The sequence below is a fragment of the Monopterus albus genome, unplaced genomic scaffold (genome assembly GCF_001952655.1).
Source record: "Monopterus albus unplaced genomic scaffold, M_albus_1.0 scaffold332.1, whole genome shotgun sequence".
NCBI classification, from domain to species: Eukaryota; Metazoa; Chordata; class Actinopteri; order Synbranchiformes; family Synbranchidae; genus Monopterus; species Monopterus albus.
Genome location: NW_018128212.1, coordinates 382211 through 407086, shown reverse-complemented (window position 1 = coordinate 407086; position 24876 = coordinate 382211). Strand labels below are relative to the sequence as shown.

The 24876-nt window shown below is 42.5% G+C and overlaps 1 protein-coding gene and 1 long non-coding RNA gene across 2 annotated transcripts in view; one reads left to right on the top strand and one right to left on the bottom strand.

The window, feature by feature from the left end:
- Positions 1 to 16901, bottom strand: part of tango6 (transport and golgi organization 6 homolog (Drosophila)) — a 42666-nt gene extending 25765 nt beyond the window's left edge. The window contains exons 1-8 of the mRNA XM_020624569.1: positions 16728 to 16901; positions 15559 to 16211; positions 15306 to 15422; positions 13339 to 13486; positions 12998 to 13104; positions 10335 to 10497; positions 9477 to 9544; positions 503 to 615 (exon numbers count right to left, since the gene is read on the bottom strand). Of these exons, the coding sequence (XP_020480225.1) occupies positions 503 to 615; positions 9477 to 9544; positions 10335 to 10497; positions 12998 to 13104; positions 13339 to 13486; positions 15306 to 15422; positions 15559 to 16211; positions 16728 to 16779 (1421 nt within the window). The 5' untranslated portion in view covers positions 16780 to 16901. The remainder of the gene's footprint in view (positions 1 to 502; positions 616 to 9476; positions 9545 to 10334; positions 10498 to 12997; positions 13105 to 13338; positions 13487 to 15305; positions 15423 to 15558; positions 16212 to 16727) is intronic.
- A 3186-nt stretch (positions 16902 to 20087) lies between these two features.
- Positions 20088 to 22121, top strand: LOC109974399 (uncharacterized). Its single transcript, XR_002276961.1, has 3 exons — positions 20088 to 20224; positions 21456 to 21527; positions 21621 to 22121. It is a non-coding gene; the product is annotated as an uncharacterized LOC109974399 (long non-coding RNA).
- Positions 22122 to 24876: the final 2755 nt, after the last annotated feature.

Genomic DNA, 24876 nt, shown 5'->3' with positions numbered 1-24876 from the left:
GTTGATTTCCTTTTTTTCTTTTTCTCTCTTTTATTACATGCTTGGAATAAATAAATAAATAAAGTCTGAACTAAGTGTAATTTTATCTCATACTCCCACATCGCTAATCATTAGCTGATTAATTCCACTCATAAATCCATTCATCTGTTACACTGTACCATGTCATGGACATCACATCCTGATTCCCTTTTCCTTTTTGGAAATAAACCTATTTATATTATATAACAGGCTTTCTCATGTCATCTTTTTTGTCTGTCTTATTCCAGTAAATAAGTCACTGAACTATGGTTAACCACTGTTTATTATTTATTGTGTGGTTCACAAAATAAAGAGTCTGGTGCCACATCATCTAAATTATCATTACAAGGTATTAATATTGATAATTCATAAAATGTCATTCAAATCTGATACAACACTTACTTAGTGAACGCAAGTGTGTTTCAGTGGTTATTTCTGAGAGCTGGTATTTGTACATGAGGTCCTAGTTAATAAGAACCATTACCGTAGGTGGGAGACGTTCTGCTTGGTGAAACAGAAGAGTGTGAAGATAACAGCAAGAACTTCTTCTAGAGCTTTGAGCAAAAACGCTGATGGGCTGTTTCCAACCACCCAGATCTGGCGGAAACAAAAGACAAGAGCAAAGACGGTGACATCAAATACACTGTGTGAAAGGAATGACAAGGACTAAAGACAGTAAGTAAAAAGACTGTGTTAGTGTAACCAGGATGTAATAATTACACAAAATGTTACCGGGATGTAATATGTACACAAAATGTAACCGGGATGTAATCATTACACAAAGCGTTTTGGTTCATGTGCAAGTCAATTCACATGCCTGGTCAGGGATACCTCCACTCCACTAGGACTCGCAACTGAGCCATGCTTTTCTTTGTTGGTAGCCGGGTATAAAGAGGGGTCGCGCACCTCTTCCGCTCTCTTTCCTGCACGGTGTCGAGTGGAAAGAGGTGAGCGCTCCATCCATTTGCGACTATTTTACTTTTATCGCCCACCCTGGGTCGCATGGGTAAACTTGTTGTGTGCTTTTGTTTAGGAGCGAGCTGAGCACTCACTGGAGGCTATGTGTTGTTTGTTTTTTTCCTCTGTGACCAGCAATAAAGGGCCCCGTTGAATAGCAAATGTGTAGGTCCATGTGTCCCAAGCAAACACAACGCAGCACGGCCAGTCACCAGAGGGACAGGCGAGATGGCGGGGACTAACTAAGAGGACAGCATAGAGACTCAAAGGCGACCGGTTACATTAGCAAGGAACAGCGGTGTTACTTCGCCAAAATCTAGTATCCGCTAGCATTTGTATCAGTACGACCATTATTATTCAGAAGAGTTCTGGTTTAGGCTGGCAATGCAAAAACCTTTTCTTTTTACAAAAACAATTAAGGAACTATGATCAACAAACTTGTATTCAAGAAATATTTAACTAAATCTGTATTGTCCTTTTTAATGTAATAATCTGATTATTCAGTGGATGAGAATACCTTTTCTTTTATTTACAAGAATGTATTTTATGTTGTTATAATGATGCATTAAGGTATTGTATTTCATCACGTGATAAATAGAAAGTCACTTTCGGCTTTTCCCAGGGGTCACCACAGCGAATCTGACGACTCGCATGTTGACATTTGGCACGTGTTTTGCGCCGGATGCCCTTCCTGATGAAACCTGGATTCGGACCTGGGGCGCCGCCGCGAGAGGGCTGCGCCTTAACCACTAACCTACCAGGGACGGCCCCCTAATGTGAAAAATAATTAGCTAATTTCGTAGTTTATTATAAAAGTTAAAGCCGTCTTATATGTGTGTGGAGGAATTTATAATTTGTTTAGGAGAAAAACCCCCAGATATTTCATTTCCTATTATTTCATGTTTGGAAAGCACCGCGAGAAACAAACAACAACCGGAAATGAAGGCAAGAGAAGAAAAATGAAAAAAGGGACTGGACAAGTCACGCAATGGTAGCAGAAGGTGTGTGTCCATCAAAGATTCAAGACAGAGAAAAGGTGCTTATAATCTGTCTTCAGCAAGCCTGGACAACTGTTCCCTCCTCCAGTGGATCGCAGAAGAGTTCGTGCACAACCCGTGCTGCGAGGGAGTGAGTTGAACTGTTTTCCAAAAAGACGAAGCTGAGAAAGTTAAGCTAAGCTAATGCTAAAGCTAGCTCCATCGTGTCTGAGTTAATTACCTCGTCGAGAGTCACAAGGAAGCAGACGGTGTTGCTGCCGGAGATTCAGCGCTCACCTGCAAGATTCAGCACTCACCTGCGTGGGGAGAGACAGGGCAGTGGGATTTTGTGTGCAGACGTCATGTGTTCCTTGGATGGTAAAAACGAGGATTTTCTTCAGACTGGTATGACTGTTAAAATGGTTTCGAGTGGGCATCCAAGCTCCAACGCAACCTTGCATAAAACTCTGGAAGATACCATCTTAGATGAAAGTGGAGTGAATTGGTATCTTCCAGTTTCTGACTGGCTGAACACACCTGAGCCAAGTAATCAACAGCAGGTCAGGCAGGGATAGTTGGGAAAACAAGCAGGACAGCGGCACTCGAGGACTGGAATTGGCCACCCCTGTTACAGGGGTATGCACTGAATAGTTATTCCCTTGCTACAACAAGCCGGGTGGCAAAAGGGTTACATTTTTGGGGGCTCGTCCGGGATATTGTTAACGTACAGTTTGCTTAGCATTAAGTTGCTGGTGATATTGTTGAATGTTTTATTGAGTTGCTGTATACCTTGAAGGTTTTTGCTTCTCTGCACTTATATAGACAAAATGGAAGCAGTAGAAATTGCTGCTTGGTGTAAAAGACATCAGTTAGATCATGCTCATGCAGTAGTCTTAAGTGGCGTTTATGATGTCACAGATGATGTCCTACTTGATGATAGTTCAGTTAAAGTTCTTGGGAAAATTAAAATAGTAGACAGACATCCAGATTTGACTTCTAAGACTGATTTTGTGCTAGTACGGACCTTAGCTAATGCGACTGAACAGATTTTACCTGACTCAGTCGGCGTTCCTGGTGAAGTTGGTCCTTGGCCTGTTCATATCCTCCCAGTGGCAACCATAGATCCAGAAGACTTTCAAACAAAACTGTGATTTCTTGAGCAAGAGGACTAATGTAATGCTGATGTTAAGGGACTGTTAAACTCTGTCTCTCGAGGTTAACACTGCTCTTATTAACGCCATCAGTTCACTTGTTGACAAATGCAATTCTGCGCCTGCTGATACTCAAAGCTACAGTAAGCTAAGGATGTTTTCTGGTGTGCGACCAACACCTAGTGGCGAAGAGGAGTATGACGCTTGGGCAGAGCAAACCACCCACATGTTGGAAGAATGGCAATGCAGTGACAGTATAAAGAAACAAAGAATAGTGGAGAGTCTTAAGGGTTCTGCTGCTGACATAAGATTTCTGAGAGCACAAACTCCCAACGCTACTGCAAATGACTATATGCAAGTGCTCAAAACAGCTTTAACTGAAAGTTAATCTGATGTCCTAGTCAAGTTCAGACACACATTTCAAAGTGAGGGAGAAAGGCTGTCTACGTACCTTCTAAGACCAGACAAACTTTTGCACTGTATCTTCAGAAAAAGAGGATTGCAGTTAGCTGACATAAACCAACTCCGCATTGAACAAGTCATTCGATGTTCATTACCACATGACATGATTGCAATGCGCATACACATAACCTATAAACTAAGGCCTCCGCCTTCCTTCCATGATCTGTTAAAAGAAGTCGGAGAGGAAGAGAACATGTTACAAGACAAAACTGCTGCAAAAAGGACAGTCATGTCAAAACCAGTTGCCTCAGTCACCCAACCCGTGCACGAAAACAAAACTGATCCTGAAGTAGAACGACTCAAAAGTAAACTCAGTGCGATCAAAGCTGAAATGAACAACCTCAAGGTTGCAGCAGCAGCTCAAGCAGAGACAAAAAGTTCCAACTTTGAATATGCAACTGAAAACAAATACAAAAGAAATACAGCTCCACAAATGCCGCAGACGTGGAAAACGCTCTGCCGCTTTGGTGCGGTTATGACAGAGGGGAACTTGGACCTCACTCCCATCTATTCACCTGGCTAATCTCTGCTCCCTGGTCAACAAAATGGATGAAATTCTTCTCGTCAACAGGACTAACTCTAACTTTGCACGCTCTGCTGCTCTGTGCTTCACAGAGACCTGGCTCAACGTCTCGATCATGGACAGCGCGATTCGAATACTCGGTTTCCAGGTGTTCAGAGCGGATCGTGTAAAGGAGCTGTCTGGGAAAACGAGAGGAGGTGGAATCTGCTTCTACATAAATGAAGGTTGGTGCACAGATGTCACAGTGCTACAAAGGACATGTACCGCAGACCTAGAGACTCTTATCAACTGTAAACCCTTTAACTCTCCCCGTGAATTCAACAGTTTCATGCTAATGGGAGTGTACATAACACCGCAGGCTAACGCTAGTGCGCTATGGCTCCTAGCAGAACAGATAACTAGCCTGGAGCTAGAACATCCCGACTCTCCACTCATTGTCACAGGGGACTTTAACAGAGCAAATCTCACCCACGAACTGCCCAAAAACAGGCACATCACCTGTCCCACCAGGGACAAAGTCGCACTGGACCACTGCTACACAACAATAAAGAACGCCTATCACTCTGTGCCCAGCGCAGCCCTTGGACTCTCAGATTACTGTATGGTCCATCTTATTCCAACCTACAGGCATAAAAATAAAGCTGCGAAGCCTGTAGTCAAAACAGTGAAGAGCTGGACTGAGGAGGCTAAGTCAGAGCTACAGGCCTGCTTTGACTGCTGTTAGATATTTTTAGTCAGATAGATATTGGATAGATACTTTATGTATTAGAAATGTTTAGTGGAGATAGGATGTCTAGTTAGACTGTTAAATGCTTAGTCATGCTTATGAGTTTCTACAGGGTACATCTGGTCAAGGATAACTAGAGAGAAGAGTTGATGACTGTCAGCAGACAGGGTGTTTAATATTATTATTACGACGTGTATAACTGTAGCCTTAGCCATAATATGTTCTTATGTTTAAGTCACGACATGTACTAGAGGTCGTGAGAATGTTTTTAGCGAGGTTTTATAATGTATAGGCCAATTGTGGTTCAGGGTCTTTCATCTTACATCTGCCTGCGAGCATTTGGAGGTGCAAGATATCTGAGTGTGTAATGTTAATTTTACCTGTGATCCTTTGAATAAATCAGCACTGTTTTGAAGTTACTTGGACTGTCTCGTCTCTCAGAGTTAGCATGGTAGCAAGGACTGGGTCCTACACTGTACAGACTGGAGTGTATTTGAGTCTGCAGCTACAGACCTGGATGAACTCACTGACACTGTGACATCTTATATCAGTTTCTGTGAGGATGTGCGTGTGTGTGCCCAAAAAGACCTTCTGCACATACACCAACAACAAGCCCTGGTTTACAGCAAGACTCAAGCAGCTTTGCCGTGCCAAAGAGGAGGCTTACAGGTGTGGGGACAGGATTCTGTACAGCCAGGCGAGGAACACACAGGACAAGGGAAATCAGAGCAGCAAAGAGGAGTTACTCTGAAAAGCTGAAAGCTCAGGTTTCCGCCAAAGACCCCTTGTCTGTGTGGGGGAGCCTGAAAACCATCACTGGCTATAGAAAACCATCCCCCCTGCTGTGGAGGACCATCAACTAGCAGATGACCTGAATGTGTTCTACTGCAGGTTTGACAGTCAACACTCGGTCATTGGTCTCATCCGAAATGCCGACGAGTCAGCCTACAGATGGGAGGTTGTAGCCGCAACAACCTGGAGCTGAACACACTCAAAACAGTGGAGATGATAGTGGACTGATCTGCACGTGTGGAAAGATCCGCACGTGTGTGGACTATCGTACACTAAACAGACGCACAATTCCCGAGCAATACACAGTGCCCAAGATTGATGCGCTTGCTTATCTAAATGGAAGCAAATGGTTCAGTGTCCTAGACCTCAGAAGTGGATACTACCAAGTGCTGATGGGTGAGTCAGACAAAGAGAGAACTGCTTTCATCTGTCCACTTCGTTTTTATCAAATTGAGAGGATGCCACAAGTAGTGTCAGGTGCTCCTACTACTTTTCAGCGACGTATGCAAAGGACCGTTGGTGACAGGATTTTGCTGGAAGTGTTAGTCTATCTCATCGACCTTATTGTGTTTGGCGCTACACTCGAAGAGCATGAACAAAGACTTCTAAAAGTGCTCGACAGCCTCAAAGAGGAGGGCCTCAAACTGTCATTAGACAAGTGCCAGTTTTGTCAGCCCTCTGTGTCCTATGTTGGCCACATTGTGCCACAAGGAGGTGTGGCTACAGATCCAAAGAAAACAGAAGCAGTAACTACCTGGCCCAGACCAACCACGATAACTGCTTGGAGATCTTTCCTCGAATTCTGTGCATACTACAGACACTTTGTCAAAGATTATTCTAAAGTTGCATTCCCTCTGAACCAACTCCTGTCTGGTTATCCACCTCATGCAAAAAGATTTAAGAAAAAGCATGAACAAACCTATCTCAACCCTTCACAGCCCTTTGGTTGTCGGTGGGATGACAAATGGGAAGCTGCTTTCGAGGAGATAAAACAAAGACTAACAAATGCTGCTGTGCTGGCTTTTGCAAATCCCCAGTTACCCTATGTGCTACATGTTGACGCAAGTCGAGAAGGGCTTGGTGGAGTTTTATACCAAGACCAAGGTGAAGGGCTCCGACCAGTGGCTTTCATTAGTCGCAGCCTAACTCCATCTGAATGTCGCTATCCGGCACATAAGCTGGAATACCTTGCTTTAAAGTGGGCCGTGGTTGACAAGCTACACGACTATCTGTATGGTGCAAGGTCTGAGGTCAGAATCGACAACAACCCTTTGACCTATGTATTGATGTCTGCCAAATTAAATGCAACGGGCCACCGTTGGCTCGCAGCTCTGTCTACATATGATTTCAGTCTCAAGTACAGATCATGTGTCCAAAATATTGACGCAGATGCTCTATCAAGGCGCCCACACCCTAGCCAAAATCCTAAGAGTCGGTGGACAGACATTTCTGCAGATAGCATCAGAGCTATGTGTCAAATGTCTAAAGTGACCAAGGGATATAGCTGTCCTGAAAGAGCCATTGATCACTTAGGCTTATCCATGCATGCCATACCCAAAGCCTGTTGTAATCTGTCCACACTCGACCTCAGAGGAACGCCTATTTTCAGTCCAGTTGAGGTCTCAAAAGCTCAACAAGAAGATCTTATGCTCAATGAGATATGGAAAGCTTTAAAGCAAGGAGATACAAATCACATCAAGTCAAAGAATCCAGTTATCTCACTACTACAACGAGAGCTGGAAAGACTGAAGCTACAACAGGATGTCATGTATCGAATCACTGTTCCACGTGGTCAAAATCATCGTTCACAACTAGTCTTGCCTGAAGAGTGTCCATTAAAGATTCAAGACAGAGAAAAGGTGCTTGGAATCTATCTTCAGCAAGCCTGGACAACTGTTAGCTGCTCCAGTGGATCGCAGATTGTGAACAACCCGTGCTGCGAGGTAAAACTGTGTTTTGCAAAGAAAAAGCTGAGAAAGCTACGCCAAGCTAACGCCATCGTGTTTGTGTTAATTACCTCGTAGAGAGTCGCCAGGAAGCAGACAGTGTTGCCACCGGAAATTCAGCACTCACCTGCGTGGGGAGACAACAGGGCAGTGGGATTCTGTGTGCAGACGTCCTGTGTTCCTTGGATGGTAAGAACGAGGATTTTCTTCAGACTGGTATAACTGTTAAAATGATTTCGTGTGGACATGAGCTCCAACGTGTGCCAACGCAAGCTTGCATAAAACTCTTAAAGAGTGCACTCAGGTTGACTTTGTGGTTAAAACACAATTTCAAGGGTTTAAAATATTATTTTACATTTAAACTGGGTAAATTTGTGATATGTGTGTTCAATGTTATTAATACACGGGCAGCACAGTGGCGCAGTGGTTAGCACCGTTGCCTCACAGTGAGAAGGTTCCGGGTTCGGCCCCCACCCGGGACCTTTCTGTGTGGAGTTTCCATGTTCTCCCCGTGCTTGCGTGGGTTCTCTCCGGGTACTCCTTGTTGTGATTTGGCGCTATAAATATGAATTTGAATTTTTTTTATGGTATTATATAATTATATTGTATGCTGCTGTGCCTTATTATTGTATTATATAATTATATAATAACTTTCATGGTATATATAATTACTATTATCAGCTACAACAACCTTCAAAAGAATGGGGGGGAAAAAAGGGTATTTTTGTTCCAGTTGACTGAGCTGGACTGCAGAAACTGATCCTAAAGAGTTAGAAACCTGATTAAAAAAATGTTGCATAGATCATGTTCTATAACTAAAGCATGTTAGCCCCAGTAGTAGAGGAAGGATTCATATCCTTTACTTGAGTAAAAGCACTAATATCAAACTGTAAAAGGAGCCTACTCTGTTACAGGTGGAAGTCCTGTACTGAAAACTGTAAAATTAAGTATTATCAGGAAAATGTACTTAAGGTATTAAAAGTAGAAGCAGGATACTCAATGCAGAGAACTGCTGTACTATATATTCTATACTGTCATACTATATAACAGCCTGTCACTCGTGCACTGATGTAAAAGCAGGACTTGACTGTTGGTTGAGGTGGAGCTCTGCTGAACTGGTTTGTATCCAAGTGCAGCTACAGATTATTTTCATTAGGAATTAATCTGCTGATTATTTTCTCTATTAATCGATTGGTTTGTAAAACAATGGTGACGAATGTTCTCAGAATGCCCTAAACAACTATCAGCATAGTTGCTAATTTACTGTAGGAGCATGACAGCACAGCCAGACTGGTCCTGTCTGGACCTTCACTCACACACACACTGTGAGCCAGGAATGATTGTGTGTGTCTGAGGTTAGATCAGGATCAGCGTCCTGTTGTACGTGAGAATTGAGCAAAGCGCATTGTATGACTGATGGTTATATGCTCACAGTTGAGTGACAGAAGTTATAAATGTTCCACATTGATCTGCACAGAGGGACGGTGTTCTCCAAGGTGCTCGTTTTGAGATATCCAGAAAAATCCTGCACTGCTGATTTCTTTTTCACTGGATGGAGTTTGGTGACAGGTTATCAGCTTCCTTCTCTGTGCCATTTGTCCACCGTGCGCGTGTGGAGTCTGACAGGCAGTTGAGGAAGAAACGTGCGCACGCATTGCATTATCTTCTTCAATACCAGTAATGAGCAAATGTGCATGGTATGATGTACCATGCACATTTGCCTGACACACCCCCAGTGTTTCAGAGCAGAGGATACTAATTTTCACGATTTTGAAAGCTCATTTTATATACACTCAATCTTTCTAATCGTTCACATTTGTCTGGGTGGTTAACACGTCACCTGTGGAGTGACAAACTCAGAACACATTTACTTGTATTTCTATTATATGCTGACTTTAAGTGGATGTCTTTGCATGTTCTCACCTTGTACACATCCTCCACACAGTGGGTCAGCTCCCACTCCTTCACAGCAGCTTGGGAATGACTCTCATCTGGAAAACAATTTTCAGCCCCATTGGAATTTGACTTGCGATCATCCATGTGCTGTTTTTGTGACAACGTGATGCTAGCTAGCAGAACAAACAGCAATAACAATACTGTCTTAGTATTAGTGCATATATGTATGTGATATGTTTCTGCAGGCATACTCAATTTTTCCTCAATTTCTGGCTTGTAATTAAGAACTAAATTAGCCTATTGTGTGTGTATACTTGGGTTCTGCAAAGGAAAAACAAAATGGCGACAGGAGTTTGGGTGACCTATAAAATACATTTCAGAATGTGCAGGATTACCACTAAGCAGGAGGATGTCCCTGTGTATATTAAAATACATTAAATATTTAATTAAATCTTCCTAAAGCTGGAAGATGTTGTTACAACTGCATGTGTGGCAACTGTACTCCTTTTGTAGCTATGAGCATCTGGTTGCTATTTTCAACAGCAAATAGGAAAAATGCAAGGACAGGAATATGCTTTTGACACCAGGGAATGTTGGTGGATTTGTGTGAGGTGTGTAGCATGAACTGCAGCTAACTTGAGTTGTAGTTACTAGCCCCATACCACTCCGTTTTGAGTTTGCCTCTAAAAATCCTCTGTTTGAAGGGCTATATAGCCCTACCACTTTACCCTCTACCCCTCCATCTTAAAGAGAATTGGATACTCCTATCAGTACACATGAGAGCGTAAAACAAAGAGGGAGGGTTAAGTGACAGGGGCAAGGGGGAGAATTGGAATTGGGCCCAACTTTGCTTTAAGTTTTACATCATCTGGACATGTTACTGACTGGAGGCTGTAGTACAGCGGTGGAGAGGTGTGAGAAGAGGAGTAAGCAGGTACTGCTGGGCAAAGCTGGGCTTCTCCTGCACCATAGAGAGCACCGCCCTGGTGGCCACACGCTGAAACTGTTGGGCTGTCAGCTTGTCTTTGAAGTGCAGAAGGCCAAGGATCTGGAAAAACAACGCACTTCAAATTAATTCTTATGTGGCCAACTCAATCATTAGGGGTCCACAGATTACTATTTTATAATATTATTACAGCATCTTATTTTTGTCTTCCTAGCCACCAAAAAAATAACACCCGAGTTGTAATTTACAAGAATGATCCTTTAACTGCTGTATAGTTAAATAGTTAGTTAAAAAGTTAGATAAACCAAAATGACATCTTTAGAAGAATGACTGAGGCCTTCTACTCCACTTATGAGTTCCAACAAATCCAGTTTTCATTATTTTAATGGGGAATTGAACAAACCTTACTTAACCAAGTAGATTCCTCCTGAAAATCACCTATTTTTTTTTATATTTAATGTCGTTTTTACATGTATACATAAAAGTGACTTGTGCAAATGCACAAAGCATTTGCAAAGACTATGACAGAGAAAGGATGCAGCAACAGAAAAGCAGATAGGGCTGTCGATTTTTCCAAAAATCACATTCAAACAATGTTTAAACCAGAATAAGAATCAGAATCAGCTTTATTGGCCAGGTGTGTCGGACACACGAGGAATTTGACTCTGGTACAGCGGCTCTCTGTGCATGTACCGATACGTAATTCAGTCAAATAACCTCGAATGCAAGCCCCACCTAAATAGATAAAAATATTAAGTATAGACATGGGCCTAATATTTCATAAACTGTTAGTCAGTACCTTTCACTGCTTTGGCTTATTGATGCGCTGCAAGATACAGATGACACTACCTGTCAAACTTGATCAATCCCGCCCCCCCCGTAGGAAGATGTATGGCCCCTTGTAACATCATTTATATTAAGTCACCCACACCCCTTTTTCAGGTTTTATTATTTAGGACTTTTCACATGAAGGCATTGCATTAACCTTGACAGAAAGTTTTCAGCTGGTGAGTTACAATGAAGGAAATCATGTGACCTCTGTGTTGAAACTGCCGCCACATGGGTCCCACTGTATTTAGTATAAAGACCTACAGTAAAACATGGATTCCTCCAGTTGTTATTAGAATTCATTGGCACTGTTTAGAGCGCTGCAGACCTCACCTGAAGCCGGGCACCAGGCAACAGGACAGAGCAGCAGCACCCAGACTTAGTTTGTTGCTCTCTAAATATTTTATAGATGTAAAGATTAAATTAACACCAAAAGAAATAATTCACCAAGTTTAAGGTTTACTGTTAGGGGTTAGTTTCAAGGAACTTTAGCCCCAGTAGGTTTGATAGATGTAAGGCCTAAACCCTAATTAATTCTCTTCTCAGAACTTCTGTAATCAAATAAATTATTCTTTTAATATAAGGGTTAGTACTGGTAGAAGATTGTGTTTCTCACCACATAGTTAGGTTTAATTTTACAGAAGTTTAGACCCAATGGTTTTGATAGTTGGTAGTGTAAAAAAACAATTTAAGTTGGAGATAAAAACAAATACCTACAATTAATTTAGAATCGCTGTTTGAACTGACATGCATAGTTTATAATACTACTGCTTCCTTTCTCTTTTCAAAATCACCATTTAACAGGCATGCACACTTTGAATTTAAAGAGCCCATGGTGCTTTTCCTTGTTTTCTGACTTATCTACAATGTTACAACGGTGAATTCTCATCTTAGAGGTGACCTAAAAAATGAGGTGTACGTACGGTATGTTCTAGTATTTCTAGGCAGAAGCAACTCGGTTTATACAAGTCTCGCAACTCGCACTCGCGAGACTTTTTTTCTACACTTGTATTACTTATAGGACTCTTTTGCCACGTTCACACTGCAGGCTGAAGTGGCTCAAATCTGATCTTTTTGCCCAAATGTGACCCATATACGATTTCCTTATGACAGTGTGAACAGCACAAATACGATTTTTTTTCAAATCCGGCCCAGGCCACTTTCATATGTGGTCCTAAATCGGATACATATCCGATGTTTTGCAATGCGACTAAAGTCTGAACGGCCATGTCGCATTTCATGCGATTTTTATGTCATTGAAATGTGACAGACATCACAATTCTGCGCTGGAGGAGGCGAGGCCATAAGCAATATCTGTGCTCTCCATCTTCTTATCATTATTTCTTTATTTCAATTGCAAATTAACTGGTACATCGCTACGCACATGCTATCACGAGCCGCATGCATTTTTATTTTCACAAACACAGTATGCGCACATGCTATCACGAGCCACATCCATTTTTATTTCTGCAAACACAGTACGCTGCGTCTGACGTCACGTCCTCTTCTGCGCATGCGGGTCACTTCAGAGCTGTATACTGTTCACACATGAGACAGATGGCAGTCGCATTTAAATGACAGTGTGAACAACAGCGCAAAAAAATCGGATTTCGGCAAAAAATCCGATCTGAGCATTAAGACCTGCAGTGTGAACATAGTCTTTATGTACTCTGAACAGACCCTGATGATGGCTCTTTGCCACAACACACTGGTCTTCACATTAAAGTTGCTCCAACTGTGTGTGTGTGTGTGTGTGTGTGTGTGTGTAGCTAACCTGAGGACAGACTTGTCTGTAGTAGCTGTCTGCTGAGGCAGACTGTTGAGGACAGGCCACCAGGATCCTGGCCACACCATCACACTTCCTCCAGTCTGACTCGGCCCCTAGAGGGCACAATCTGTGTTTCAGTCAAGCTTGGATATGTCTAATAAATGTTCCTTACAAAGAAAAGATTTAGAAAGTTAAACACATGATATTAAGGAAACTGTATGATTGAGACAGTTAAATCAGTAAACATCATCGCTTCAGTACTGTTCAGCTTGTTCGGTGCATCACGTCCGAGTGATTATTAGATTTGTTTTCAGTCAGACTGTGCTCTGCCTCCACCATTATCTCACCTGTTCCTCCCTCCAGGATGGCTCGGACTACAGCTTGGACTCCGTTAGACTGCATCAGGCGCTCCGACAGCAGCTGACCACACAGACACCTCAGCCACGCTGGAGCCGATCTGCTGCTGGAACCACTGGAGCCTACCACTGTACCAGACTAGAAGGAGGGACAGGGCAGGTAAACCTAGGCCCCACAGACTTGTGAGCTTTATGAACACCTCATTTTGTAAATCTGAATAAAAAAAACTCTGACAATGTTTGTTTGGTTTACTGCAAATCTTTTTATAATACAGTATATAATAAACACACAGGATTACAGTGCATCTACACAGAAAGCAGTCCATCTGCATTTTTCTGTCAGCGAGTCTCACACATCAGATATGCCTAATTCAAAGTTTTACCCCTTTAACTACAGTAACTACAATGTGGGTGACCTACAACTAAATACTGTGCCTGAACACATCCTTTGTAGACACATGAAGTGCTGCTGCTGCTGGGCCTGTTCTAACTAAGAACCCATCAGTCACACACCAGCGTATAACTGGCCTTAAAGCTTACGATAAAACACAGTTGCTCATTCACATCCTAGCAAAGTTACACTGTCACTTTCACTTACTGAGATGTTGCCTTCAGTGGGAACTGAATGTGATGGCCGATGCTAACTGATACATGAAAGAAGACCTGTGGAGATTCTGCTAGCAAATGAACATGAATGTAAAAAAACATGGCTTTGCAAATGTTTTATGAGAAAGGAAATGCACTCAACACAGTAGACCTCACACAATGTATTTCAGTAACAAGCTATGAATGTTGACATAACTTTTGTCTGTTTATGAGAAAACCCTACTGGGCCCCTTCAATAACCAGCCAGTATTTCCTTCTCTCTTGGTAAATTGACTGCGCTTATATAGCACTTTTCTACTTTACCTTACCTGGACAAAGTACTTCACAGATTCACCCGCTCACCCATTCACACTCACACACAGATGGCAGCAGAGCTGCCATGCAGGGTGCTGGCCAAGCTGCTGGGAGCAACCTGGGGTTCAGTGCCCAAGGACACTTCATTATGTGGACTGGTGAAACCGGGAATCTAACACCAACCCTATGATCAAAGGTCAACCCGTTCTACCCCTGAGCCACAGCTGCCCCTCTCTTATATGAGCATGAGGTTTTTACATCATCTTATAAAGCATATCCAACTAAATATCACAGTGCTGTGAAGAAATTATGTGGAAAGTCAGAAAGCTGAATTTTCTTTGCTTAATGCTGCACTAATGAGTAGGTTTATATTAACAACATTAAAATGTATTTTGTATAATATGAAGGTCCCCCAGAGTTGTTCTCAGGTCTGTGGAGTGTTTTAATGTCTTTTAGCCAGTTGTTTTGGTTTTACAGTGTGCAACTGCCGTTGTTTTGTTTCTGTACCACTGCTCTCACAAGTAATGTTTCCAGCAGGTAGCTGTTATAAGCAAAAGAGCTCAGTTCAACTGCACACTACCTGTCCAGCACACAAACCAATTTAGCAACTCGCTGGTAAGCACAGTCCAGGATTCAACAGCTAAAGAGCTGGATATCCTTCTCAGGAGTTGGAGACCGAAAACAAAGCGAAATGAGAGTGAATCAGATGGTCAGAACCTAATGACCAGTTTAATGCTAATGATGCTGCTTGGCATGTACACAGACAAGTGTTTGCTACGATGTTCACCATATCAGCTTTATAAAGCCAGTGCTCACAGCTGGTTGTGCTGCCTTGACAGCCAGATGGAACTGGAACACTGTTATACAGTACATTGTACATTTTTAGATGGAAAGGGGAGTAAGTGTTAGATGGATAAACTAAACACTATTCTCTTATTCTGCAGATAGTAAAGGTGAGTTCTGCTAAAACTGAAGTGGTCCCCATATTTTCTAGAATTCACCCATTAAGTTTACAGCTGCCCCTGCCATAATCCCACTCCAGACACATCCATACACACCTGTTTGGGTCCACCTTGGAGGATCAGCAGCTCCTTGATAACGACTGGCTGGTAGACTTTTCCTAAAAGGCTTTTAATGGCCTCCCTACAAGACTGGCGTTCCTCAGCACTGAGCTCCTGTATCAAAGAATTTGTAATAATGAAAAAAAAACATGGCCTTTTTCGGCTCTTAAATACATGCACCAAAAGCATTACTCTTTTAAAACTATCTTTCAAAAAGGCAGAACAAAGCTTTATCCAGATGTGTTACCACCTCTGTGCCACTTCTCCCTTCTCCCTGTGGCTGGTAGCCGAGCTGGCACAGTGCTGCCATTACATCCCCCAGATGCCGTGTGAACACCAATGTGGCAAGAGATGCCAGCTCTGCAAACTGCAATAGGACAGTTGTGGTGGTAAAAAGACGGCGTGCTGCTGCTGCTGGCACCGCCCCACCATGGACAAGTTTTTCTACCATGGCTCCGAATGCTGACCTGCGACCCAGAGGCACACCCACTCCTGGGGCCAAGTAGGGGCAAAGCCCCAGAGAAACCACAAACTGAAGGGCAGCTCCAAGCGTCTTCTGCTGGCTGACACTGAGAATATCAGGAGGTAAAGGTGGAGCCACCTCAGGAGTATGCAGTTTAGCTGCAGAGCGAGCAGGGGTCTGCCTGAAACGTTCAAGTTCAAAAGAAAGATGTCGTGCTAAGGTGAGGAGCAGTATGAGACACTCCTGGACAAAGCTCCATGTGATGTCTTCTGTTTCACTGGAGAACCAGTTGGCTGTCACAGTCACCTCGTTCTTCAGTCCCCTCACCTCTTCAAAGCTGCTGTCAGTTTGAAGCTGCTCCAGGAGAAGGGCTCTGTTGGCCTGCAGCACTACCAGGAGCGCATTTTGGTGTGAGGACTGAGCAGCATGCACATATGTCTCTACAGACAGTGACACAGAGGACATTGCATTGTGGGATGTGCGAGGACTGAAAACATAAACAGCATCATGTGTACAAACAAATGAATAGACTGCCTAGTTAACGCTGAAAAATAATGAAGACCATGAATGTGTCTAGGAATCTGAAACAGATCAGCAGAAGTTAACGCAGTTGCTACTTCTGGCATCTTTTTCTGAACACGGTGACAAAGTGACCACGAAGCACCAACTAAAAAAAAAACCTTTATAAAGTATTCACCTGTATGTCATCTGTTAAATTGGATTTACAGCGAATAACGTTAATGGAAGCAACCTGAATAACATTAGGTTTTGTTGTAGTTTTAAGTAAGAATTATAGCAACTAAAGCGAAATGTTACACATAGCCACTCATACAATACAACAATGATTCGTTATTATTGTTTTCTTTTACACTGACTCACTATCTCAAAGAGGAATCTTTACTGTTGTTCTGTCTGAGTTAACATCACTGCCCTCGGTCTGGCGGCGATCCACTTACCGCCAAGAGGTTTCGTAAGAAGATTTATGGCTGAGATAATAGCTGAAGTCATCTCGTCATCGAACAGACAACTAACTTTACAGTAATGTACAAATCTGGACAACTATGAGTCACAGAACTTAGGCTAATACAACCCCTCGCCATGCCACAGGCATAAACATCTTAAAATGTCGCTTAAATTATACGTCAGCGCGCATCTCTGCGGACTCGTGGGATCAGCTGATGCCACATTCATGGTACCGTGGGAAATGTAGTTTCTTAAAACAGCTAGTTAGTTACGCTCATGATAGAACACACAAGCCCAACAGAGAACTTTCGTACAGTGCAGAAACTATGTAAACAACAACAACAACAACAAAGCTACTAAACATTACTGTATTTAATGAACGCCAGCTGCAATGATCAGATAAATACCAAACAATAAGTAAAAAATAGTCAACCAGAAAAAACTCTGCCTTTTCGTAGCCTACACTGTAAACCCACTGTCAACCCGGATGTTGGTTTTAGAGTGATCATTAATTATTCCTTAGTGTTTTATTAAAAAACGTTCTCGTTACTAAATAGGATGAGTGGTTTTCATTACTCAGCTGAAATATGCAATACAATGATCAAGTTAAGCAGTGATAACTTAGTATGTTGTTTCTGTAGGGGCCATTTTTAAAGAAACAAAATTAGCATACTTCCCAGCATGCATTGTTGGCCAGTTAAAACGCTCCAGAAACTCTTCTTTTTGTATTTTGAAGAGACCATTGATAGTGCAAACTTCCTCTGTGTCTGAAATATAGGCTATGTTGTTTCTTTTCATAATAATGAAAACTCTGCAAACCATGATGAAGGTTAGTACTGAATTCAGTCCCTTTCCCTTACACTTGCTGTAACTCTTTATAAATTCTGTTTAATTAGGAAATAACCTTAGAAAAAAAATCAACTGGAACTAGATTTCTAAATGTTCTTTACCTCTCACAGATTATGGTTCAATAAGGATAATGCACTCCTTTTTCATAAAAAATGCATTTAGGTTTTTAATTCCAAAGGTGGGCAGATCACAGAAAGTTAGCAGACCTACTAGAAAAACAGATTTAGTGAAAAAAGACTTTGATTTGACAATTTCTTGATAGAATCCGTTCATTTTCCCAGGACAGGTGTGGAATGTATTAATAATCATGTTTAAGTTAAAAACACTGTTATTTTGGCTTCAGGGCTTCGAATATTTCATCGTCCATCCATCCATCCATCTTCCTCCGCTTATCCGGAACCAGGTCACAGGGACAGCAGTCTAAGCAAAGATGCCCAGACCTCCCTCTCTCCAGACACTCCCTCCAGCTCCTCCGGGGGAATGCTGAGGCGTTCCCAGGCCAGCCGAGAGACATAGTCCCTCCAGCGTGTCCCGGGTCTTCCATGGGGCCTCCTCCCGGTGGGACATGCCTGGAACACCTCCCTAGGAAGGCGCCCAGGAGGCATCCGAAACAAATGCCCGAGCCACCTCAGCTCTCGATGTGGAGCAGCAGCAGCGCAGGAGCAGAGGAGCGCACAGGTATAAACACACAGGGCCTTTGCTTTTGTGGGCCCTGAGTTAACTGGTCATAATGGTTGAAGCCTGAATTAAAATGTATTCAGATCTCTTCGTTTTAACGTCAAATTTGATCACATTTGTGAACTAATGTTCAGATATTTCCCAGAATGCACTTAAAAAGTGGCCGGAGAAAATGGACCTACAAACAGGTTGTTGTGTTCAGTCAGTTGAGCTCAACGTGTTGGCGCTTCACCAACATGCGCTTTAATTTCTCTTTAATGTATTGTTTCATTTTTAAGGTGAAGACTGCAACATGATTGTTACTGAACAGTGTGTGTGCACTCTGCTTCCTCGGTGCCATCGTTTCTTACATGCACAGTGATTTGATCCTCCGTTCGTTGTGCAACACTTACCACCCATGACTCGTGCGTATGGACGCACGTAGTTCACATTATATTAAATAGGTCCAGTTGTTTTTTCGACATAAACACTGAGGTTCTTACTCTGCAGAAAGGCCTCTGTCCGGCACGTAACAGACCTACTGAGACATGGCTCGTGTTTCCAAACTCTGTAATATACAGTATGTTCTCTGTTTAGCAGCTAAGAACCCTGAATAAGCAAAATGTGGCCTTTAAAAATAGAAATTAAATTGAATGAATAGAAATTTGATCATTATTAATAAACTCAAATATAATATTAAAATTGTATGAGTGGTATAAATGGGATTAGCCATCTGAGCAGATGATCATAAGACATAACTGAACTGGCTATGAAGGTGAAAAGACTGGCCCAGCTCTCAACACTCTCATCAGAGCATTGGTGATAGCTGACTCAGTGCATCCCCAGTTTGTTTACTTTCAGCTCGATGCTGTAAAAATGTTGTGCAGGTTTAATTTAATTTAACTTAGTTGAATGTTCATCTCAAACTCGTAAACCATAAACAGTATGTGAATTTAATTGTGATTTATAGTCAAACTTTCCAACTTTACACAAAATATGTTGCCAAGGTTAACACATTAACTGTCAGGTTTGCCCGGTGGCACCTTCCTCTCTTCTTTTCCTCGCACTAGTCAGCTCCCTCGCACTGATTATACGATCCGACACACCTGCCCCGCTCCACTGATTATCACCAGCTGCGCCTCATTAGTCTCCCTCCTTATTTATACACTGCTCACCGATCACTTCCCTACCAGCTCTTTCTCTGTCTTCAGGCCCCCATGTACGTTAACGTTGTCTCTTTGTGCCAAGTACACTTTCTCTGTTTTTAATTTTTTTTTCCTGTAGCCCGAGTTTCTGTCCTGCCCCGCCGCGTCTGGTTTTCCTCCTCATCTGACCTCTCCTCTGGACCCTGGTTTCCCTCAGCTTTACCCCTCAGTCATCCTCTTCATCCACCAGACCAGCCCAGGAGTGACGCCGCCCGGCCCATCACCACTCCATTTACCTTTTTTTTTTTCTTGGCTACCGCTGATCGACACCCAGTCCTCTCACTACTCCTCTCTTCCTGTATATATTTTTGCACTATTGACACTGTTAATAAATTTCACTGCTTGCACCGAAGCCAGCGACCTGGGTCCGTTGATTTCTCCGCTCGCTCATCAGTGTGTCCAGCATTCATAACATTAACAGTTCAAAATCTGATGTGACCATCAGTGAGCAAGTGGTCATTAATCCTTATTGAGCGCAATATAAAATCATTCTCATGCCCTCCTCTGGTCAAAATAACAGTGACAGGAGTCCCTACAGGGTGTCTACTTGTGTGTCTGTGTTTGTTTCAGGAAGCCTGTCACACGATGCAGTTTTTTCTGGCTTTAAAGTTGTCTTTAATCTTTTTTTCCCCTCAGGCGGCGCCGCTCAGCATGTCGACTACGTCGTTGAACGTCCTGCCGAAGATGGCCTCCCTGAAGTCATCAGGATTGTGGACGACAGCAGTAACGGTGTCCCTATCCTCATCTCTGATGATGATCACAACGAAGGTGAGGCTGAGGTAGGTATCGCTGATGAGGGTGGTGGTGGTGGTGATGGCGTTCCTCTTCTTCCAGACTATGAAGAGGATGAGTTTGATTGGTTCATAGATGGTGAAGAGGAGGATGTGGAAGAGGACAGTGATGTGGAAGACTGGATTAGTGAGGATTCCGGATACTCCACCATGAGCGAGGAGGAAGATGATGATGATGATGACCAACAGCTGCTAGAAGAGGATTTCTTCCGTGCCTGGCGACCTCCAGCCCCTGCTGCTGTTCCTCTTGTTGCTCCTGTTCCTGAGCAGCTGGTTGTCAGGCAGCCACAGCATCTTGTTCAGCCTGCAACCTGAGCCCGAGCCCCCTCTTGCTGCTCCTTCAATCTCCAGCCTCAGCATCTCTACAAAGAGGAGCAGGGATGAGAGCAACAGCGAGGAGGTAAGTCCTAAGAGGCAAAAATGGACTTTTGAGGAAAGCCTTGAGGAGTCAGCACCTCTACAAAAAGGAGCAGGGAAGAGAACCTCTGAGCAGGTAAGTGCTAAAAGGCAGAAGTGGACTTGTGAGGAAAGCCTTGAGGAGCCAGCACCCTCAACTTCCGGCCTCAGCTCCTCCAGAGACAGGACCATGGAAAACGGCTACAGGGACTCAGCACCCTCGACCTCCGGCCTTCAGTCCTTCACGATTAGGAAACCACTGTGGATGTGTCCTTTTGGCCAAAAGTGGTGTGACAGTGACTCGGATTAGGATTTTCACCAGGAATGTTGTATGAAGGAGTAGGAAAACCTGGACAAGTGATCTTTGCTTCCGGCAGGGCTGGCTTTACCCTGGGTAGCGTCTTGCACCAGGGCCTATTTACACCTGGTACCTTGGTTTGCTTTTCCTTTTCTGAACTTGAGAGCTGGTCTTTGCGCCTGGCAGGGCTGGCTTTACCCTAGGTGTTTACAGGTCTATCCAGAGGAAGACATGTTTCCAGGTCATGTAGAGGAAAAGGTAAGTTAGAGCATCTGACTTTCATTACTCTTTTAATGTAAAATATGACCTTAAACTCTATTAGTAATTCAGAGATTATGCATCTTACTGTACTGACTGTACTAAGTCTTGTGCAAGTTTTAATTTGACATTTAATACAGTAAATTATTTTACTAACTGCTGTGTGTGTGTGTGTGTACATATTTATTTTATTTTATTTTTTTTAGCGGAAAACTGTTTTTGTTTGACCTATTCTGGTGTATACTGAATTTGTTTTTACTTTTGTAGAGATGGCCAGGATGGATGACCACAGGAGCAGCTGGAAGGGAATGGTGGCCTGTGTTTCAGTGGACTTGATAGGTAATCCCCTCAGTAAGACTACCAAAGCAACAACAGTGACATAATGTGGTGAAGAGCTAAAGTTAACAGTACATATGTTAATATTTCTTACAGCCCTCCATCTCTCACACTGTCCAGCCACCAGTTGTGATGATGAGGGGCGTCCCAGATCTACCCACACAGAGAAGGTTGTCATTGTGGAACTTGTTTATGTCGTGTCATACTTACTGCATAAGGCCTGCACCGTAAAGTGGCACTAAAGGCTAAGGAGTACCGCTACAGGTTATCAGAAAAACTGTGTGCTCAAAGCCTGACCGTCTGAACCTCTCAAAAACAAAAAACACATCCGGTCACATGGTTAACAAACAACAATATGCCATAACATAACATGTCTAGAGCACATTGTATAAAACAAACTTATTATTCCAAAACATAAAGCTCTGTTGGCTATGTTTTCTTAACTACGTAAACTAAACATTTTTCAGATTGGCTCTTACAGTCATTGTGTGCTTTCTCTGTGCTGGTGAGTTTGGAAAGCTCCTCACACACTCAGCCTTCCTATGTGCCTAGAGATCCTTACCGTCAAGAAACGGACACTTAAGTGACAAATGATTAAACTGAGCAGTGAAATGTAAAAAACAGTCCAGTCTGATCTAGAGCATGCAGCTTTGTTTTATACAGTTCACCACTTGGAAAAACATGGGACAATCTTGAATCAAATCACTTATGAATCAAATGATATGGATTGTTGTGGTTTACATTTGCCAACAAGGCATTAGTGTTACAAACGTAACTTCTCACTCTTAATCAATGACTGTTTGACAGGACACAGCAGATCACTCCAGTGCAATAAACTGTAAATATAGTCACTGTATATATTTATTTGAAAGCTCTTCTGCCCCAGCGTATATATTTTTATAAAGGGATTGTTTTTTTTTTATCTACTTGATTGCACATATTCCCCATTTTTAATGCTCATTTTTATTTTTGCTTTGAACTTTTAGATTTATTTATATTTTTTCCCCCATATACTGTATATTTACAAAGGTCATGAATTAAACATTTACATATTTGATTTAGATCAGTTTTCTAAACATTTTAAATAGTTTAAGTAGCCTTCATATTTTTGATTAACCTTTAAAATCCAAAACTTAGATATTTCTCACTTGAATTACAATAAAGAATAATGGATAAATCACATTTAGCTTAACATATTTCAATGGCCTCTTGGCCGCTGGCTCACTGGTGGATTTTGGGAGTTTCGTGCTAGTGATACCTTAAGTTACATATTGTATCTTAAATTAAACCTTGGGTTTCTTTGTATTCTCCTGTGCTGCCACTATAGAATCATGACCTCATTGACAGTAATGAGTTAATGAATAAAAGAGAAGCAACAATCCACCACAGTCTTTAATGGGTCAGGTCTCCCACCAAGCACTGAGCTGGCTCATTTTAACCAGCTTATCCAGTCGCTTGGTGTTTTTATCCTTCAAACTGCCTCCCCAGCACACTGCTGTATAAAAGAGTGCATTGGCCACCAAAGTGTGATTAAAAAATGCTCAGCATCTCTGCATACATATCAAAGGACTTCGTCTGCAGGAAGAACAGGCGACTTTGCCCCTTCCTATAAAGAGTATCGGTACTAGGGGACCAGTCCAACTTATCATCCATAAGGACCCCCAAATACTTATAGGTGTGCACCACCTCAATGTCCTCACCCTGTATGGAGACTGGTTGATGGGGGGGCCCTCGTTCTTCTGAAATCCACCACCCAGAGACACAGCTCCCAGAGCAATCTACTCCCATCCCCTCCAACTTGTCTCTCAGTATGTGGGGCTGAATGCTATTAAATGCACTTGAAAAGTAAAAAAAATAGGATCCTCACATAACACCCCGGCTCCTCCAAATACGTGTAGGCCTGATGCAGCATATAGAGAATCGCATCCTCCACTCCAATGTACTCCCGATATGCAAACTGGAGGGGGTCCATCGCCTCAGTGACTACTGACCTCATAAAACGGAGTACCAAATGCTTCAGTGTCTTCATAATATGTGATGTTAAGGCCACCAGCTGATAGTCATTTAATTCAGCCAGGCGCCCCACTTTAGGCACCAGTACAAGACGAGATATTTTAAATTGCACTGGGCCTGTTTGAAGACTCATGTTAAAAACCCACTGGAGTGGTTCCGCATCTTTCCCTGTACTTAATCTCCTAAACTCTGCCCTCATCTCATGCTCATGACCTATACTGCTGTTCATATAATATGGGTGAAAATGTCACGGTTGCGTAAAAAGAAGACCTAAAATCATGACAAGGATTGACAAGAAGTAAGTTAAAAGTTTTATTACATGACTTGAGACGGGGACAAAACCACTCTTGAGCCGAGACTGGTGAGAGGACGGAACTGCAGCTCTTCACTGTGACAGAAGGGGCTTTTCCATTACAGGAACCTACCGAAATGTGTCAAGCTGAGTAATGCTCTGTGTTTGCTTCCACTGAAAATTCAGTGGAAACACAAAAAAGGCCAGTCACTACTTTGGGAATGTATGTAGTCATGTGGAGGAAGACGCACCGACCTTGGGGCTACTTGAAAGGGAGTGATGTTTCCACTACTCGGTGGGACTTAACAGTAAGTTTAAAAAGAACACATGTTGCATGTCTGTTAATGCCTTGTTTCTGTAACTTTAGAGAGAATTGTTGTAAGGCTGGAGAAGTTACTATGTCTGCATTATGCCAGTTAAAATATGGGGTTTCTCAGCTACCTGCTTGGTTTAGAGTGTTACACATCTTTTTTTTCATCAGTATATTTACTGTTGTTTACTATTTATGGAGGAAAAATTCACAATAATTAATGCCATTGTGGTTCCTTGTGCTGTCCACTTGCGGCACAACACCGGCAGCAGGAGGTGTGTGTGTGTGTGTGTGTGTGTTCACAAACAATTTTCTCATTTTTAGGAAGAGGCTCTCTAGTTTCCTTGTTCTGAAATAATTACAGACTATTTGGAGTTATGAGGGGTGTAAAGCTAAACTAGAGGGACCTGAGATTAAATGGTTGGAAGTGAGCGAAATGAGCAACCACAGGTTCTTTAATATTATTGTGTCCTATGTAAATATATATATATATTTAAAAAAAAAAAGCAGATGTACAATAGTATAATGATATGTCTCTGCATCATGAGTGCCCCCATTGGTCATATGGAGAATAACATCCTTTTTAGTATGGACAGACGCAACAAATGATGTATATACAGATTAGAGTGACGCATTAGATTTACAGAATGGACAGTTTAGGTTATGTGGTTATATGTTGCACGCTGAGTGAACATTCCCCACCAGTCACTGTCTCTGTCTCTGGTCACACAGTGTTG